At 44.4% G+C, this 19454-nt stretch overlaps 2 protein-coding genes across 2 annotated transcripts in view; both read left to right on the forward strand.

Annotated features, from left to right (window-relative positions):
- Positions 1-19454, forward strand: part of LOC140065154 (uncharacterized) — a 154690-nt gene that overhangs the window by 120255 nt on the left and 14981 nt on the right. The window contains exon 10 of the mRNA XM_072112694.1: positions 6708-8282. Within this exon, the coding sequence (XP_071968795.1) occupies positions 6708-8282 (1575 nt within the window). The remainder of the gene's footprint in view (positions 1-6707; positions 8283-19454) is intronic.
- On the forward strand, positions 953-6647 carry LOC140065150 (uncharacterized). Its single transcript, XM_072112692.1, has 6 exons — positions 953-1459; positions 5226-5306; positions 5433-5612; positions 5696-5819; positions 5901-5998; positions 6276-6647. Exons 1-6 carry the CDS (start codon positions 1325-1327, stop codon positions 6384-6386), a joined length of 729 nt encoding a protein of 242 aa, XP_071968793.1. The 5' UTR covers positions 953-1324; the 3' UTR covers positions 6387-6647.

Consider the following 19454-nt stretch of genomic DNA (forward strand, 5'->3'; position numbering starts at 1 on the left):
TATGGTGATGGTAGAACCTCCTCTCCGCTAGGTGTAGAGGATGTCCCCTGTCTATGGTGATGGTAGAACCGCCTCTCCTCTAGGTGTAGACGATGCCCCCTGTCTATGGTGATGGTAGAACCTCCTCTCCTCTAGGTGTAGAGGATGCCCCCAGTCTATGGTGATGGTAGAACCATCTCTCCCCTAGGTGTAGAGGATGTCCCCTGTCTATGGTGATGGTAGAGCCTCCTCTCCTCTAGCTGTAGAGGATGTCCCCTGTCTATGGTGATAGTAGAGCCTCCTCTCCTCTAGGTGTAGAGGATGTCTCTCTATATGGTGTTGGTAGAACCTCCTCTAATCTAGGTATAGAGGATGTCCCCTGGGTATGATGATGGTAGAACCACCTCTCCTCTAGGTGTAGAGGATGTCCCCTGTCTATGGCGATGGTGGAACTCCCTCTCCTCTAGGTGTAGAGGATGTCCCTCTCTATGATGATGGTAGAACCTCCTCTCCTCTAGATATAGAGAATGCCCTCTAGGCGTAGAGGATGCCCCCTGTTTATGGTGATGGTAGAACCACCTCTCCTCTAGGTGTGGAGGATGCCCCCTGTGTTTGGTAATGGTAGAACCCCTTCTCCTCTAGGTGTAGAGGATGCCCCCTGTCTATGGTGATGGTAGAACCTCCTCTCCTCTAGGTGTAGAGGATGCCCCCTGTCTATGGTGATGGTAGAACCTCCTCTCCTCTAGGTGTAGAGGATGTCCCCTGTCTATGGTGATGGTAGAACCTACTATCCTCTAGGTGTAGAGGATGCCCCCTGTCTATGGTGATGGTAGAACCTCCTCTCCTCTAGGTGTAGAGGATGCCCCCTGTCTATGGTGATGGTAGAACCTCCTCTCCTCTAGGTGTAGAGGATGCCCCCAGTCTATGGTGATGGTAGAGCCATCTCTCCCCTAGGTGTAGAGGATGTCCCCTGTCTATGGTGATGGTAAAGCCTCCATTCCTCTAGGTGTAGAGGATGTCCCCTGTCTATGGTGATAGTAGAGCCTCCTCTCCTCTAAGTGTAGAGGATGTCCCTCTATATGGTGTTGGTAGAACCTCCTCTAATCTAGGTATAGAAGATGTCCCCTGGGTATGGTGATGGTAGAACCACCTCTCCTCTAGGTGTAGAGGATGTCCCCTGTCTATGGCGATGGTGGAACTCCCTCTCCTCTAGGTGTGGAGGATGTCCCTCTCTATGATGATGGTAGAACCTCCTCTCCTCTAGATATAGAGAATGACCTCTAGACGTAGGGGATGCCCCCTGTTTATGTTGATGGTAGCGCCATCTCTCCTCTAGGTGTAGAGGATGTATAGAAAAAAAGCCATCGCTCACTCACATAAGCTGCATCCTCAATGTAGACAAGGTCCTATTTCTCCTTACCTCTCGGTGCACAGAAAGGCAGTCCTGCCGGTTGACTGGATGATGCACAATGAAACGAAGGTATTCCAGCACTCAGAATCTTCTTTAAAAAATATTTAAATTTTTATTTTGTAAATCTTAAAATTGCAAGGTCACATCCTGGCATATCATCCAATGTATCCTGTATCCTGTCTATGGTGATGGTAGAGGATGTCCCCTGTCTATGGTGATAGTAGAGCCTCCTCTCCTCTAGGTGTAGAGGATGTCCCTCTATATGGTGTTGGTAGAACCTCCTCTCCTCTAGGTGTAGAGGATGTATCCTGTCTATGGTGATGGTAGAACCGCCTCTCCTCTAGGTGTAGACGATGCCCCCTGTCTATGGTGATGGTAGAACCTCCTCTCCTCTAGGTGTAGAGGATGCCCCCACTCTATGGTGATGGTAGAACCATCTCTCCCCTAGGTGTAGAGGATGTCCCCTGTCTATGGTGATGGTAGAGCCTCCTCTCCTCTAGCTGTAGAGGATGTCCCCTGTCTATGGTGATAGTATAGCCTCCTCTCCTCTAGGTGTAGAGGATGTCCCTCTATATGGTGTTGGTAGAACCTCCTCTAATCTAGGTATAGAGGATGTCCCCTGGGTATGGTGATGGTAGAACCCCCTCTCCTCTAGGTGTAGAGGATGCCCCCTGTCTATGGTGATGGTAGAACCCCCTCTCCTCTAGGTGTAGAGGATGCCCCCTGTCTATGGTGATGGTAGAACCTCCTCTCCTCTAGGTGTAGAGGATGCCCCCTGTCTAGGGTGATGGTAGAACCTCCTCTCCTCTAGGTGTAGAGGATGTCCCTTGTCTATAGTGATGGTAGAACCTCCTCTCCTCTAGGTGTAGAGGATGCCCCCTGTCTAGGGTGATGGTAGAACCTCCTCTCCTCTAGGTGTAGAGGATGTCCCTTGTCTATAGTGATGGTAGAACCTCCTCTCCTCTAGGTGTAGAGGATGCCCCCTGTCTATGGTGATGGTAGAACCTCTTCTCCTCTAGGTGTAGAGGATGTTCCCTGTCTATGGTGATGGTGGAACCACCTCCACTCTAGGCGCAGAGGATGTCCCCTGTCTATGGTGATGGTAGAACCACCTCCCCTCTAGGTGTAGAGGATGTCCCCTGTCTATGGTGATGGTAGAAGCTCCTGTCCTCTAGGTGTAGAGGATGTCCCCTGTCTATGGTGATGGTAGAACCCCCTCTCCTCTAGGTGTAGAGGATGCCCCCTGTCTATGGTGATGGTAGAACCTCCTCTCCTCCAGGTGTAGAGGATGTCCCCTGTCTATGGTGATGGTAGAGCCTCCTATCCTCTAGGTGTAGAGGATGCCCCCTGTCTATGGTGATGGTAGAACCTCCTCTCCTCTAGGTGTAGAGGATGCCCCCTGTCTAGGGTGATGGTAGAACCTCCTCTCCTCTAGGTGTAGAGGATGCCCCCTGTCTATGGTGATGGTAGAAGCTCCTGTCCTCTAGGTGTAGAGGATGTCCCCTGTCTATGGTGATGGTAGAACCCCCTCTCCTCTAGGTGTAGAGGATGCCCCCTGTCTATGGTGATGGTAGAACCTCCTCTCCTCCAGGTGTAGAGGATGTCCCCTGTCTATGGTGATGGTAGAGCCTCCTATCCTCTAGGTGTAGAGGATGCCCCCTGTCTATGGTGATGGTAGAACCTCCTCTCCTCTAGGTGTAGAGGATGCCCCCTGTCTATGGTGATGGTAGAACCTCCTCTCCTCTAGGTGTAGAGGATGCCCCCTGTCTAGGGTGATGGTAGAACCTCCTCTCCACTAGGTGTAGAGGATGCCCCCTGTCTATGGTGATGGTAGAAGCTCCTGTCCTCTAGGTGTAGAGGATGTCCCCTGTCTATGGTGATGGTAGAACCCCCTCTCCTCTAGGTGTAGAGGATGCCCCCTGTCTATGGTGATGGTAGAACCTCCTCTCCTCCAGGTGTAGAGGATGTCCCCTGTCTATGGTGATGGTAGAGCCTCCTATCCTCTAGGTGTAGAGGATGCCCCCTGTCTATGGTGATGGTAGAACCTCCTCTCCTCTAGGTGTAGAGGATGCCCCCTGTCTATGGTGATGGTAGAACCTCCTCTCCTCTAGGTGTAGAGGATGCCCCCTGTCTATGGTGATGGTAGAACCTCCTCTCCTCCAGGTGTAGAGGATGTCCCCTGTCTATGGTGATGGTAGAGCCTCCTATCCTCTAGGTGTAGAGGATGCCCCCTGTCTATGGTGATGGTAGAACCTCCTCTCCTCTAGGTGTAGAGGATCCCCCCTGTCTATGGTGATGGTAGAACCTCCTCTCCTCTAGGTGTAGAGGATGCCCCCTGTCTATGGTGATGGTAGAACCTCCTCTCCTCTAGGTGTAGAGGATGCCCCCTGTCTATGGGGATGGTAGAACCTCCTCTCCTCTAGGTGTAGAGGATGCCCCCTGTCTATGGTGATGGTAGAACCTCCTGTCCTCTAGGTGTAGAGGATGTCCCCTGTCTATGGTGATGGTAGAACCTCCTCTCCTCTAGGTGTAGAGGATGCCCCCTGTCTAGGGTGATGGTAGAACCTCCTCTCCTCTAGGTGTAGAGGATGCCCCCTGTCTATGGTGATGGTAGAAGCTCCTGTCCTCTAGGTGTAGAGGATGTCCCCTGTCTATGGTGATGGTAGAACCCCCTCTCCTCTAGGTGTAGAGGATGCCCCCTGTCTATGGTGATGGTAGAACCTCCTCTCCTCCAGGTGTAGAGGATGCCCCCTGTCTATGGTGATGGTAGAACCTCCTCTCCTCTAGGTGTAGAGGATGCCCCCTGTCTATGGGGATGGTAGAACCTCCTCTCCTCTAGGTGTAGAGGATGCCCCCTGTCTATGGTGATGGTAGAACCTCCTCTCCTCCAGGTGTAGAGGATGTCCCCTGTCTATGGTGATGGTAGAGCCTCCTATCCTCTAGGTGTAGAGGATGCCCCCTGTCTATGGTGATGGTAGAACCTCCTCTCCTCTAGGTGTAGAGGATGCCCCCTGTCTATGGTGATGGTAGAACCTCCTCTCCTCTAGGTGTAGAGGATGCCCCCTGTCTAGGGTGATGGTAGAACCTCCTCTCCTCTAGGTGTAGAGGATGCCCCCTGTCTATGGTGATGGTAGAAGCTCCTGTCCTCTAGGTGTAGAGGATGTCCCCTGTCTATGGTGATGGTAGAACCCCCTCTCCTCTAGGTGTAGAGGATGCCCCCTGTCTATGGTGATGGTAGAACCTCCTCTCCTCCAGGTGTAGAGGATGTCCCCTGTCTATGGTGATGGTAGAGCCTCCTATCCTCTAGGTGTAGAGGATGCCCCCTGTCTATGGTGATGGTAGAACCTCCTCTCCTCTAGGTGTAGAGGATCCCCCCTGTCTATGGTGATGGTAGAACCTCCTCTCCTCTAGGTGTAGAGGATGCCCCCTGTCTATGGTGATGGTAGAACCTCCTCTCCTCTAGGTGTAGAGGATGCCCCCTGTCTATGGTAATGGTAGAACCTCCTCTCCTCTAGGTGTAGAGGATGCCCCCTGTCTATGGGGATGGTAGAACCTCCTCTCCTCTAGGTGTAGAGGATGTCCCCTTGTCCTGGGTATAAAGTAATTTTGCATATGATTTAACATTGGCTTAAATTCTTTCCTTTTAGGTTTGGACAGATCACAGTCCCCATTATGGTCGCGTGCACATAGTAATCTCAAAGATTGCAAAACTTTTTTCAAATGAATTAAGATACAAAACTGTTATAGAGACATCAGTATCTCTTCACTTTTCGAAAGTTATTTTTTATTTTGGAATTTGTTGCGTTTACCATTGGATCATTTTCTTTGCTCTCAGGATCAGACAATGGAGAGAGACACGAGGGTGGAGAGAATGTTCCAGCTCACCCTAGAGATTCTCTTCTATATTACTGGAGAGGTGAGAGATTGTGATGAGGTCACATGACATCATTATCTATGGGAATAACAGATGATAGGACTGGAGAGGTGAGAGATTCTGGAAATGTATGGAGGGAGATTTATCAATGTGTCTCTCCATAACCAGGATTACACAGTAGTGAAGAAGACCTCTAGTGGGCGCTGTCAGGCCCCTGTGTATGAAGGACGGGGGAGAACCCTGAGCCCAATCCCGGCTCCTCCACCTCACCCCCTGATACATGATGACATCAATGAGCAGAAGATCCTAGAAGTCACCCACAAGATGATGGAGCTGCTGACTGGAGAGGTGACACTGCTGGGAATGCTGGGACATTATACAGTAACGCTATGAAGGGATCTGGGTGATGACGGGATCATTGTGTGTGTCAGGTTCCTATAAGGTGTCAGGATGTGGCTGTCTATTTCTCCATGGAGGAGTGGGAGTATTTAGAAGGACACAAAGATGTGTACAAGGACGTCATGATGGAGGACCACCAGCCCCTCACATCAGCAGGTAATAGACAGGACTAAATCCACACGTCCTTTCATTATCTGTATGGAAAGAAGGAATTCAGTCTCTGGATGTTTCCTACAGGTAGATCCAGTAAGAGAACATCACCGGAGAGATGTCCCAGTCCTCTTCTTCTACCACAGGATTGTTCAGAGGAGAAATATGTCCCACAGGATCATCAGGTAGATGGAGAAAAGACTTCATGACATCTTCTCTGATCTGTAGAAGTTTATTGTAAAGTCCCATGTCTAGTCTATGTGTCTGACTGCTGGAGATTGCAGTTTGATGTAAGGAGACAACATGGAGGATTTATGGTGGAGACCTGCAGATATTTGCGCTGCGCCTCCCGTCAGGTCATATTTGGTTGTTATGATTAATTACAGATCTTACATTATCTTCTAAATCCTCCTCTGTGACTTCTCCATCGTCTGGTGACTTCTTACAATATTTGTCTCTCAGTTTGTGTATCAGGATGAAGATGTGAAGAACATTCCTGCCCCAGAGACATATGTGAGGGGCGATGAGCGATGTAAGGAGGAGATTCCTACAGGTAACTGCCCAGGTGAGTAGTAACCACTAGATAAAGCAGAGACGAGTGATAACACAATACAGAACATGGAGACATAGACTAAGAAAAGCTGGAAGGTGGGAGCTATGAGGGTCAGGAATACTGCTCACCAGGACCTCGGAGGAGGAGACTGAGATGTTACATCAGTAATAATACAGAACCTTATGGTAAGCAGGAAAGTCATAGCCACCATGGGCAGACAAGAAATGCTGCATGTACCCGGATTGCTGATATCACACAAATGTCCTGTGATACATCTTCAGAGTTTTCTTACCACAACCAATGATAAGGTTATATTTTATAATCTGCTTTATATTCCTCAGATGACAACACCAGGAGCTCAGAGGAACATCTGATATCATCACATGTTACAGCAGGTGATGGTTGTATCACACCAGATACATCTGAAGATCAGGACAATATCCCAGATGCTTCCTCAGACCTTCACACACAAGATCTGCCATCTGCTCCTATTACATGGGTCCTTTCTACTGAATCATCAGTAACTGATAAGAACATGAAGTCGGGTTTAGAAAATGGAAAAGATGTTAGTGTTAAAGATCTTCTTGTCCATCAGAGAAGTCACACAGGAGAGAAGCCATTTTCTTGTGTAGAATGCGGCAAATCTTTTAGTCAAAGTTCTTATCTTGTTAGACATCTTAAAATTCACACGGAGGGCAGGAAATTTCCATGTACAGAATGTGGGAAATGTTTTTACCGCAAGTCGTCTCTTGTGATACATCTGCGAAATCACACGGGGGAGAAGCCATTTTCATGTACAGAATGTGGGAAATGTTATAGTGCTAAAGCAGCGCTTATTGTGCATCAAAGAACTCACACAGAGGAGAAGCCATTTTCATGTAGAGATTGTGGAAAATGTTTTACGCAGAAAACACATCTTGATCTACATCTGCGAAGTCACACGGGGGAGAAGCAATATTCATGTTCAGAATGTGGAAAATGTTATTATCAAAAATCAGATCTTGTAAGACATCAGAGAACTCACACAGGGGAGAAGCCATTTTCATGTAGAGATTGTGGAAAATGTTTTACGCAGAAAACACATCTTGATCAACATCTGAGAAGTCACACGGGGGAGAAGCAATATTCATGTTCAGAATGTGGAAAATGTTATTATCATAAATCAGATCTTGTAAGACATCAGAGAACTCACACAGGGGAGAAGTCATTTTCATGTTCAGAATGTGAAAAATTTTTTGCCCAGAAAACAAATCTTGATCAACATCTGAGAAGTCACACAGGGGAGAGGCCGTTTTCATGTTTGGAATGTGGGAAATGTTATAGTGCTAAAGCAGCGCTTATTGTGCATCAAAAACTTCACACGGGGGAGAAGCAATATTCATGTTCAGAATGTGGAAAATGTTATTATCATAAATCAGATCTTGTAAGACATCAGAGAACTCACACAGGGGAGAAGCCATTTTCATGTAGAGATTGTGGAAAATGTTTTACCCAGAAATCTAATCTTGATCTACATCTGAGAAGTCACACAGGGGAGAGGCCGTTTTCATGTTTGGAATGTGGGAAAACTTTTAAGAACAAACTGGCTCTTGTAATACACCAGAGAAGTCACACAGGGGAACTTTTTCCATGCCCAGAATGTGAAAAATGTTTTAACCAGAAATCAATTCTTGTTAGACATCAGAGAAGTCACACGGGGGAGAAGCCATTTTCATGTTCAGAATGTGGAAAATGTTATTATCAAAAATCAGATCTTGTAAGACATCAGAGAACTCACACAGGGGAGAAGCCATTTTCATGTAGAGATTGTGGAAAATGTTTTACTCGGAATAAAAATCTTGATCAACATCGGAGAACTCACACAGGGGAGAAGCCGTTTTCATGTTCGGAATGTGGGAAATGTTTTGCTTGGAAGTGTAATCTTATTTACCATCATAAGTCGTCACACAGTGGTAAAGCTAAACATACATTATGAATCTGGGAAATGCTTTGGCTCATGATTGTTCCTTTTACTAAATCAAAGACTCAGCGCTGGGGTCCTGGGTTCAAGTCCCAGGGTCAACATCTGCAAATAGTTTGTATGTTCTCTCTGTGTTTGTGTGGGTTTCCTCCGGTTTCCTTCCACACTCCAAAACATACTGACAGGATGATTAGATTGTGAACCCCATGGGGACAGAGGACGATTTGGCAACTTCTGTGTGGCACTGTTTAACTACATAAATAAAGGAATTAATATTTTGACATTTGGACTACTTTTCCAAAATGGGGTTCACTACGTGAATAATTGTTTTTATATCACTCCTAGGAAAAGGAAGGGCGATGTTACTTTTCCTTTTTTTCGCTGTCTCATCACTGCACTAGTGCTAGACGTGTCCCGAGGGATGAGGGAATTGTAGACCGGCGCTTCTGTTGTGATAGTATTTCGAATAACTCAATGCGTTTAAATAATTATCTTTTATTCCTAAAAAGTTAGCGAAGCGTTTCTGCTCCGGACCGGAGCCTTCGTCAGGCTCCGGTCCGGAGCAGAAAGGCGTCGCTAACTTTTTAGGAATAAAAAATAATTATTTAAACGCATTGAGTTATTCGAAATACTATCACAACAGAAGCGCCGGTCTACAATTCCCTCATCCCTCGGGACCCGTCTAGCACTATCGTATACACGCTTCCAGGATCCTGGTCCTGTGATAGGAAGCGTGGTTCATCGGGACCGGCTGCTCTGATCCTCATATATAAGATATATGACATGCTGTACTGAATCAGTCACCAGGTGAGAGTCTGCTGATGTATTAGTACATACATTCAACTTAATCTACTGTATCACACGAGGTTGCGCTCCTCCATCTTTCTTCCTTCACTCTCTCCCAACGGGGCCACCTGGAGTTCCTCTGAGTTCCCCTCTCCAGGTAACTTGATCATCACTGCACTAGTATACTATATATAGTTAAGAGGTTAAGTATGGATTTCTTTTTATCTATAACACCTAGAAATAAAATCCTTATGTAGGATTAAATACAGTATTTTCCTATATAAAATGACACATGAACTGTGTTTCTAGGTGCCACGGTTCAGAAGACATAGCTATTAGCATTCTGATCCTCCAACCTGTCAGCTGAAGGCAACATGAAAAGGAGGAGGAGGGAGCTGCAGGAAGGGGGAGGAAGCTGCAGGGAGGAGGAGGAAGCTGCAGGGAGGAGGAGGGAGCTGCAGGGAGGGGGTGGAAGCTGCAGGGAGGGGGAGGAAGCTGCAGGGAGGAGGAGGGAGCTGCAGGGAGGAGGAGGGAGCTGCAGGGAGGAGGAGGGAGCTGCAGGGAGGAGGAGGAAGCTGCAGGGAGGGAGGGAGCGAGCTGCAGGGAGGGGGAGGAAGCTGCAGGGAGGAGGAGGGAGCTGCAGGGAGGGGGAGGGAGCAAAAAATTCACAATGGAATCAGGATTTGGTGAGTGATGATGATGTCCCTAAAAATGAAGCTATTTGAAAAGATGTTGATTTTCTTTTTCTGTTCAAGAATAAATGTGAATTTTGTTTACGGAAAAGAAAAAATAAAATATCACTTGAAAATAAGCCATTACCCACTTTTTAAAGCCAAAAATAATACAACACCCTGTCTTATTTTTGTAGATGGGTCAGAAGGTAAGAGTTCTCTGTATGGAGAGTTTTCCAAGTAATACGGCCTTATAGGCGTGTGGAGACTTATAGCCATAGATGCTCCACCAGAGAATTCTGGGAAGTATTTTTGGAGAATAGTTGCGAGCTTATTTAGAAACATATATATATAGATAATGACAGTATACACCCCGACACCACAGATGGAAAGGTAGTTTATAGCGAGTTGGGAGTAATTCAGGTTTGTCTCAATATTGGGGAAAATAATTTGCTTTAGGAAGGGACTTCTACACGCTCTTATAGCCAAACGCAAACTCCATGGAAATCAATAGGGCCCAACATTGTAGATAACTGTATTGTAGCTGAATGGGGGTAATAGGGCAGTTACCCTGACGAAATTGTGTAAGGGAAAGTAATGAAATAATAAGATTATAAAAATGTCATAAAGAATGAAATAAAATAAAAAAATAAAATGTCACAGACGCTCTGGGTGTTCAGACCCAGTTATTTACATAGAATATTATAGAGCATTGATGGAAATAACCCACAGGTCGGTTCAGGTCATCAATAGTATAAACGATACTGGGTGATTAATAACCCAAAAGGGGAATTCATGATGCTTTCGAACTGGGAAGTCACGATGGTCCCATTGGAGCTGCTGTAGTTCAGGAAACACCTCATTCTTGTGTGACCGGTGAGTCATGACCACCTCAAGAACCGTGCACTTTAAAGGGAACCTGTCATCATACATTGTCCTAATAAACCAGTATGTTGTCAAGAAGTTAAAAAGCTTCTTGATGATGTTTCTTTCATGGCCCAGCTTGGTGGCATCATCCAGAATATCAACTTTGAAATTAGATGTATAACGTCAGGGAGGCAGAGAGTGTAACATGCTCCTACCATGTGATTGACATCATGCACCGGACTTCAGGAGATCTGATCAATGACGTCCCTGGACGCAGGACCATCAATCATTGTTAAGGGGGCATTGTATGCAGCGTCGGACTGAGTACCCCGAGTACCAACCCTGACTTCAAAAGTCAGAACAGAAGATGAGCCGGGCTGCCGGGGCCATCGGGCGCTGACGGACGCTGTTTCCAGCACCCGATCACAGCCGGGAGTCGGACACTCCCCAGCAGGGCCACTGGCGGAGACGCGCTGCGTACAACAGCGTACGTGAGCACCGCCACCCGCCGGCCTCAGAGCGCGGTCTTGCGCATGCCGGGGCTCCTGTGATGAGGACGTCTGGGTGGGAGAGCGCCGCGCCTGACTGAGACGCACGTGTAACACCTCCGCCCTCCGGCATCATGCGACCTGCAGTTGAGGAGCGGAACCGGAGGTGAGTGGCCGCCTCCCGGCACTGTGATGACATCACGGCAGCTCTGGGGTAGCCGGGGCTGGGGGGATTTGATGGCTACTGTAGAGGAGGGGGGTCTTTGATGGCTGCTCTAGGGGAGGCGGGGGGCCTTTGATGCCTGCTCCAGGGGGGGGGGACCTTTGATGGCTGCCCTAAGGGGAGGGGGACCTTTGATAGAAGGCTCTGGGGGAGGGGGACCTTTGTTGACAGCTCTGGGGGAGGAGGGCCCTTTGATGACAGCTCTGATGGAGGAGGGCCCTTTGATGACAGCTCTGGGGGAGGAGGGCCCTTTGATGACAGCTCTGGGGGAGGAGGGCCCTTTGATGACAGCTCTGGGGGAGGGTGGCCCTTTGATGACAGCTCTGGAAGAGGGGGGGCTTTGATGGCAGTTTTGGGGGAGGGGGGTTTGATGAAAGCTCTGGGGGATGGGGTTCCTTTGATGGCAGCTCTGAGGAGGGGGGCCGGGGCCCTGTGTTTCACATGACTGTTGTTACTCTTTAATGTCTTATTTTATTTTTATGTTCCCCGGAATGTAAAACGCTACTGAATTTAATGGTGCTATATAAATAAAGATTATTATTATGGAGTGGTGCTCCTTTAATTGCACCTCTGGGGGGAGAGGGGCTGCAGTAATGGTAGCTGTGGGAGGAAGGTTTATTAGGCCAATTTCTGATGACAGGTTCCCTTTAAGCATCAGCCCCTGCAGGAACCTTTGCAACATTAAGTTCAGCATATGCACAAGGCAAGGGATGTCTGTCAATCTAGCTCATGCTACAAGGTATGGGGGAATTATTACCTCACATACTATAGATATGGCTGAGGAATATTATATGGGGGTATTATTACCTCACATACTATAGATATGGCTGAGGAATATTATATGGGGGAATTATTACCTCACATACTATAGATATGGCTGAGGAATATTATATGGGGGTATTATTACCTCACACACTGTATATATGGCTGATAAATCTTATATGGTGGTATTATTACCTCACATACTGTATATATGGCTGATAAATCTTATATGGGGGTATTATTACATCACACACTGTATATATGGCTGATAAATCTTATATGGGGATATTATTACCTAACACACAGTATATATGGCTGATAAATCTTATATGGGGATATTATTACCTCACACACTGTATATATGGCTGATAAATCTTATATGGGGATATTATTACCTCACACACTGTATATATGGCTGATAAATCTTATATGGGGGTATTATTATCTCACACACAGTATATATGGCTGATAAATCTTATATGGGGATATTATTACCTCACATACTGTATATATGGCTGATAAATCTTATATGGAGGTATTATTACCTCACACACTGTATATATGGCTGATAAATCTTATATGGGGGTATTATTACATCACACACTGTATATATGGCTGATAAATCTTATATGGGGGTATTATTACATCACACACTGTATATATGGCTGATAAATCTTATATGGAGGTATTATTACCTCACACACTGTATATATGGCTGATAAATCTTATATGGGGGTATTATTACCTCACACACTGTATATATGGCTGATAAATCTTATATGGGGGTATTATTACCTCACACAATGTAGATATGGCTGATGAATATTATATGGGGGTATTATTACCTCACACAATGTAGATATGGCTGATGAATATTATATGGGGGTATTATTACCTCACACACTGTATATATGGCTGATAAATCTTATATGGGGATATTATTACCTCACACACTGTACATATGGCTGATAAATCTTATATGGGGGTATTATTACCTCACACACAGTATATATGGCTGATTAATCTTATATGGGGGTATTATTACCTCACACACAGTATATATGGCTGATAAATCTTATATGGGGATATTATTACCTCACACACTGTATATATGGCTGATAAATCTTATAGGGGGTAATATTACCTCACACACTATATATATTGCTGATAAATCTTATATGGGGATATTATTACCTCACACACTGTAGACATGGCTGATAAATCTTATATGGGGGTATTATTACCTCACACACTGTATATACGGCTGATAAATCTTATATGGGGATATTATTACCTCACGCACTGTACATATGGCTGATAAATCTTATATGGGGGTATTATTACCTCACACACTGTACATATGGCTGATAAATCTTATATGGGGATATTATTACCTCACACACAGTATATATGGCTGATAAATCTTATATGGGGATATTATTACCTCACACACTGTATTATGGCTGATAAATCTTATATGGGGATATTATTACCTCACACACTGTATTATGGCTGATAAATCTTATATGGGGGTATCACACTGTATATATGGCTGATAAATCTTATATGGGGGTATTATTACATCACACACTGTATATATGGCTGATAAATCTTATATGGGGATATTATTACCTCACACACTGTATATATGGCTGATAAATCTTATATGGAGATATTATTACCTCACACACAGTATATATGACTGATAAATCTTATATGGGGATATTATTACATCACACACTGTAGATATGGCTGATAAATCTTATATGAGGATATTATTACCTCACACACTGTATATATGGCTGATAAATCTTATATGGGGATATTATTACCTCACACACTGTATATATGGATGATAAATCTTATATGGGGATATTATTACCTAACACACAGTATATATGGCTGATAAATCTTATATGGGGATATTATTACCTCACACACTGTATATATGGCTGATAAATCTTATATGGGGATATTATTACCTCACACACTGTATATATGGCTGATAAATCTTATATGGGGGTATTATTATCTCACACACAGTATATATGGCTGATAAATCTTATATGGGGATATTATTACCTCACATACTGTATATATGGCTGATAAATCTTATATGGAGGTATTATTACCTCACACACTGTATATATGGCTGATAAATCTTATATGGGGGTATTATTACATCACACACTGTATATATGGCTGATAAATCTTATATGGGGGTATTATTACATCACACACTGTATATATGGCTGATAAATCTTATATGGAGGTATTATTACCTCACACACTGTATATATGGCTGATAAATCTTATATGGGGGTATTATTACCTCACACACTGTATATATGGCTGATAAATCTTATATGGGGGTATTATTACCTCACACAATGTAGATATGGCTGATGAATATTATATGGGGGTATTATTACCTCACACACTGTATATATGGCTGATAAATCTTATATGGGGGTATTATTACCTCACACAATGTAGATATGGCTGATGAATATTATATGGGGGTATTATTACCTCACACACTGTATATATGGCTGATAAATCTTATATGGGGATATTATTACCTCACACACTGTATATATGGCTGATAAATCTTATATGGGGGTATTATTACCTCACACACTGTATATATGGCTGATAAATCTTATATGGGGGTATTATTACCTCACACACTGTAGACATGGCTGATAAATCTTATATGGGGGTATTGTTACCTCACACAATGTAGATATGGATGATAAATCTTATATGGAGGTATTATTACATCACACACTGTATATATAGCTGATAAATCTTATATGGGGATATTATTACCTCACACATTGTATATATGGCTGATAAATCTTATATGGGGCTATTATTACCTCACACACTGTATATATGGCTGATAAATCTTATATGGGGGTATTATTACCTCACACACTGTATATATAGCTGATAAATCTTATATTGGGGTATTATTACCTCACACACTGTATATATAGCTGATAAATCTTATATGGGGATATTATTACCTCACACACTGTATATATAGCTGATAAATCTTGTATGGGGATATTATTACCTCACACACGGTATATATGGCTGGAGTCTTACCTCATGACTTCCTGTAGCAGGTGAAAGCCGGGGACATGAGGATATGGCTCCCCTGTCAGGTCCTGTGCTGTCTCACTCCTCCTGCACTTACTCCTCACTGCTGTAGGGGGCAGTGTTATACTATGGGGTCTCCTGAGGAAGCGGCTACAGAACCTGCAGGTAAGTGTTTATGTGTAAAGCTTTTCTATCTGTCACCGGTCTCCAGTGATGGATCTCTCTCTATCTAATATCTATCACCATCCACCATCATCTATCTGTCTATATATTTGTCCTTTAATATCTTGATAGGGATATTTTATGCAGGGCCCCAACTGCCCTCTTGACTTTTGTAAGGCGAGTCCTAATTAACTCTTTGAGGGAGGATGAGATAGCTGCCGGCAGCGAGATGACAGAGTAAATGAAAAACACACTCTGGTCTTCCGATGCACTCACATCACAATGTTTATTTCATGCAGACACAGCTATATTTTAGCACATAGACATCAGCATTTGGGTGTTGTATGAAAAGAGATAAGGCACTTAGATTCTCATTACATGTCACAGGGTATTAGCTGACAGGCGAGCAAACTGGTTACATAAAATGAAGTTTGGATCCTGACATTAACTGGACAGTGGTCAGGGAACATGGCCTCTGTATCTAAGATGGCGGACAGTAGCCAAGATGGCGTCCGAAACCAGTGCGACCTCCTTAACAATCTTCTATCTATCTATCTCCTATCTATCTATCTATCTATCTATCTATCTCATATCTATAATCTATATATCTCTAAACTAGATGGACTTCAAATAGATACGTGTCATTATTTAGCAAGTCTGGACGTGGAGGCGCTGTACTCCTCAATCCCGCATACAAAGGGGATTGAGGCGGTGCGTTCCTTCGTACAGACAAGGGGAATACAGTACCATCAGCACAACGAGTTCATCTTGGACCTTCTCCAATATGTCCTCAGCCATAATTATTTCCTCTTCGGGGACACCTTCTTCCACCAAAGCCGAGGTACGGCCATGGGGACACCATGTGCCCCCACCTATGCCAACTTGTACCTCGGCTGGTGGGAGGAAAGGGTGGTCTTCGGAGAGGAGATGAATGAATGGACACAACATGTCCCATTATGGCTGAGGTACATAGATGACGTGCTGCTAGTCTGGACATCGACACTGGAAAACTTTGAAAGTTTCGTGGCAATTCTGAATTGTAACAATCTTGGCCTCAGATTTACTTTGGAAATCCAGGAACAAAAAATAGCATTCCTGGACCTAGAAATTAGGAAGACTATAGATGGACAAATATCAACCACAGTCTATAGAAAAGCGACAGCCACGAACAATTTACTGATGTGGGACAGTTGCCACCCCTATTCCCTTAAAAAAGGAATTCCGAAAGGCCAGTTTCTTCGCATGCGCAGAAACTGCAGTGGCTTCAAAGAATTCCGGAAAAAATCTGAGGAATTGCAAGATAGGTTTGCACGTCGTGGTTTTCCAAATAGGATTCTGCACGAATCCTACAAAGCAGCATGCATGACAGACAGAAGCACTCTCCTAACGCCAAAAAAACGTAACGATGATGCTAAACAACTAACCAGAATCATAGGCACGTATGATGGCAATCATAAAGAGATTAGAGACATTATATGCAATTTTTGGGACATTTTACTTCATGACAAGGAAGTCGCCAAAATTGTCCCCTCGGAACCAGCAATCAGTTACAAAGATCTTCTGGTCCACAGCTATCTTCCTCCCACAAAACCTAGTGGGACCTGGCTGGAGAGAAGGCCAAAGGGCACTTTTTGATGTGGACACTGCTCCACATGTAAATGGATTACCCCCTGTAAAAACATAACGAGTGCATCTACAAAGAACAGTTTTGTAATCCGTGACTTTATTAACTGTTCTTCGGTGGGCGTTATATATCAAGCCACCTGTACATGCCCGGCCGACTATGTGGGTAAAACCTTTCGTCTTTTTAAAAAAAGAATCCAAGAACACATGTCGGATATTAGGGAAAACAGGGGATCAAGGGAACCTAAAAGAAATCTCATTCCGAGGTATTGAAGTAGTAAGACCATCTCCCAGAGGGGGAGATTGGGACAAGTTGATACTCAGGAAGGAAGCTCAATGGACCTTCAGGATTAACTGTGTCCAACCCTTAGGTCTGAACGATTTTATATCATACGCAAGTTTCATTGAATAAATCAGTACAGGCCATTTCTGAATAATAGCCTAGTGTACCTAATGGTTCACTATACACATCTTCTCAGGCATCTCAGAATGACCTACCCAATGTTACCACCAAATGATTCAATCGTTCCATCCCTCCCTCCCGAGATGATTCCCCCCTACATTCAGTCTAAATATCTTGCACATTATCGAATATAATATTAAAACATACCAAATCTATCAACGTACGAAGGAGACAACACTCTAATATTCATGTAAGCAATGTCGCTGTTAGTCACACAAATATACTGCCAGTTTAACCTGCAAGAAAAGCGCTGGAAGCAGCGCTTTCCCTATTCAAATGACACTCACATACTCCCCTAAGAGAAATGCCCTCAAGAATAACCCGAATCTACCTGTACCAACTGCAGCAAGAGTGACAGATCACTCATCGGTACATACCTCCAAAACACAGGGTACCGGTACAGGGAGAGTGACGATTGCATGTCAGTGGGAGGCGCTGGGATAACCCGCCCCTCCCACATGGATGTGATTGGTCCCCTACCCGCGGCTCCAGTTCAACGTCACACAGTGACGTTCAGGCTATTGATTGGGTAAACAGGGAGGCTCGCCAGCGGTGACGAGGAAGGGGAGATGAATATAAACAGGACGCAGCCGGCGCGCGCCACGGCTAGTACATCCCGGGCGTGCACTCGGCACGGATGTCATAATGTCACTCTAGATCAAACAAGCCAAATAACAGACCCCTGAAGAATCTCTGGCAATGAGGAAACGCGTAGGGTCTTAGGTCTTAGAGTTAGCCGTCATGCGGATGCATGTGAGCCACGACCATACGACAATCAGAGTAGCTCCACAAATGAAAGTGCAACCTCTTTAGAGCTGCATACTGACCGACCAGTGGCAAATCGGCATCCAGCAATTGATCTTCTTTGAAGACACAGTGGGAGAGGTGGAGATCCTCCACACTCACCCTGGTCTTCAAAACTATCTGTCACTTAGGTCCAGTGGTGGCAACACAAGTTAGGCCATAGTGGACACCAACACAAAAGTTGGGACGTGTATGAGCCAAAAATCAGGCCCAAAAATCCACGGCCTAATGTCACCAAGTGTACAAATATAAGTGTCAGCCCAGTACCATACTAACGTCTGTTTTTACAGTCCTGCAGAAACATATTTTAATCCAAAAAAAAAATAAAGGCTAAGTTTTATTTTTTATAAAATACCTCCAACTACAGTGAATCTATATATCTCCTATCTTTCTATCTCATATCTATCTATCTATCTATCTATCTCATATCTGTCTATCTAATTTCTATCTATCTCCGATCTATCTATCTCCTATCTATCTATCTATCTATCTCATATCTATCTATCTATCTATCTATCTCATATCTATCTCATATCTGTCTATCTAATTTCTATCTATCTCCGATCTATCTATCTATCTCCTATCTATCTATCTATCTCCTATCTATCTCCTATCTATCTATCTTTCGATCTATCTCCTATCTATCTATCTATCTATCTATCTATCTATCTATCTATCTATCTATCTATCATCTATATATCTCCTATATATCTATCTCATATCTATCTAACTATCTATCTCCTATCTATCTATCTATCTATCTATCTATCTCCTATCTATCTATCTGTCTATCTCATATCTATCATCTATCTATAAATTTTTTGGAAAGATCAGCGCCCCCATTAGTTTGGAAATTACCATAAATAGTAGAAAAATGAAATCACAGGCCGCGCTCCATGATCCAAGTTTCAGCAGAAGGAGAAGGTTATTGTGGATGTGGTAACATTTCGGAGTGTAACCTCCTTGTACAATATAGTGTCTTATTTTGGGGTCTCAGTTTTGTCCAGGGCCCCACATGTTGGGTTTGTCCCCTTCTTATGTGGTGACCCTGCAGTGATCACTGGTCACCTCTGAGGCTCCTGATCCTGATATAATCAGCACATCACTGCCGATCACTGATCTCATCCCATGGCCCCTCCCTGTACATGGAGTCTGCTATTATTTATATGTC

Source organism: Engystomops pustulosus, chromosome 6 (genome assembly GCF_040894005.1).
Source record: "Engystomops pustulosus chromosome 6, aEngPut4.maternal, whole genome shotgun sequence".
In the NCBI taxonomy this organism is placed as follows: domain Eukaryota; kingdom Metazoa; phylum Chordata; class Amphibia; order Anura; family Leptodactylidae; genus Engystomops; species Engystomops pustulosus.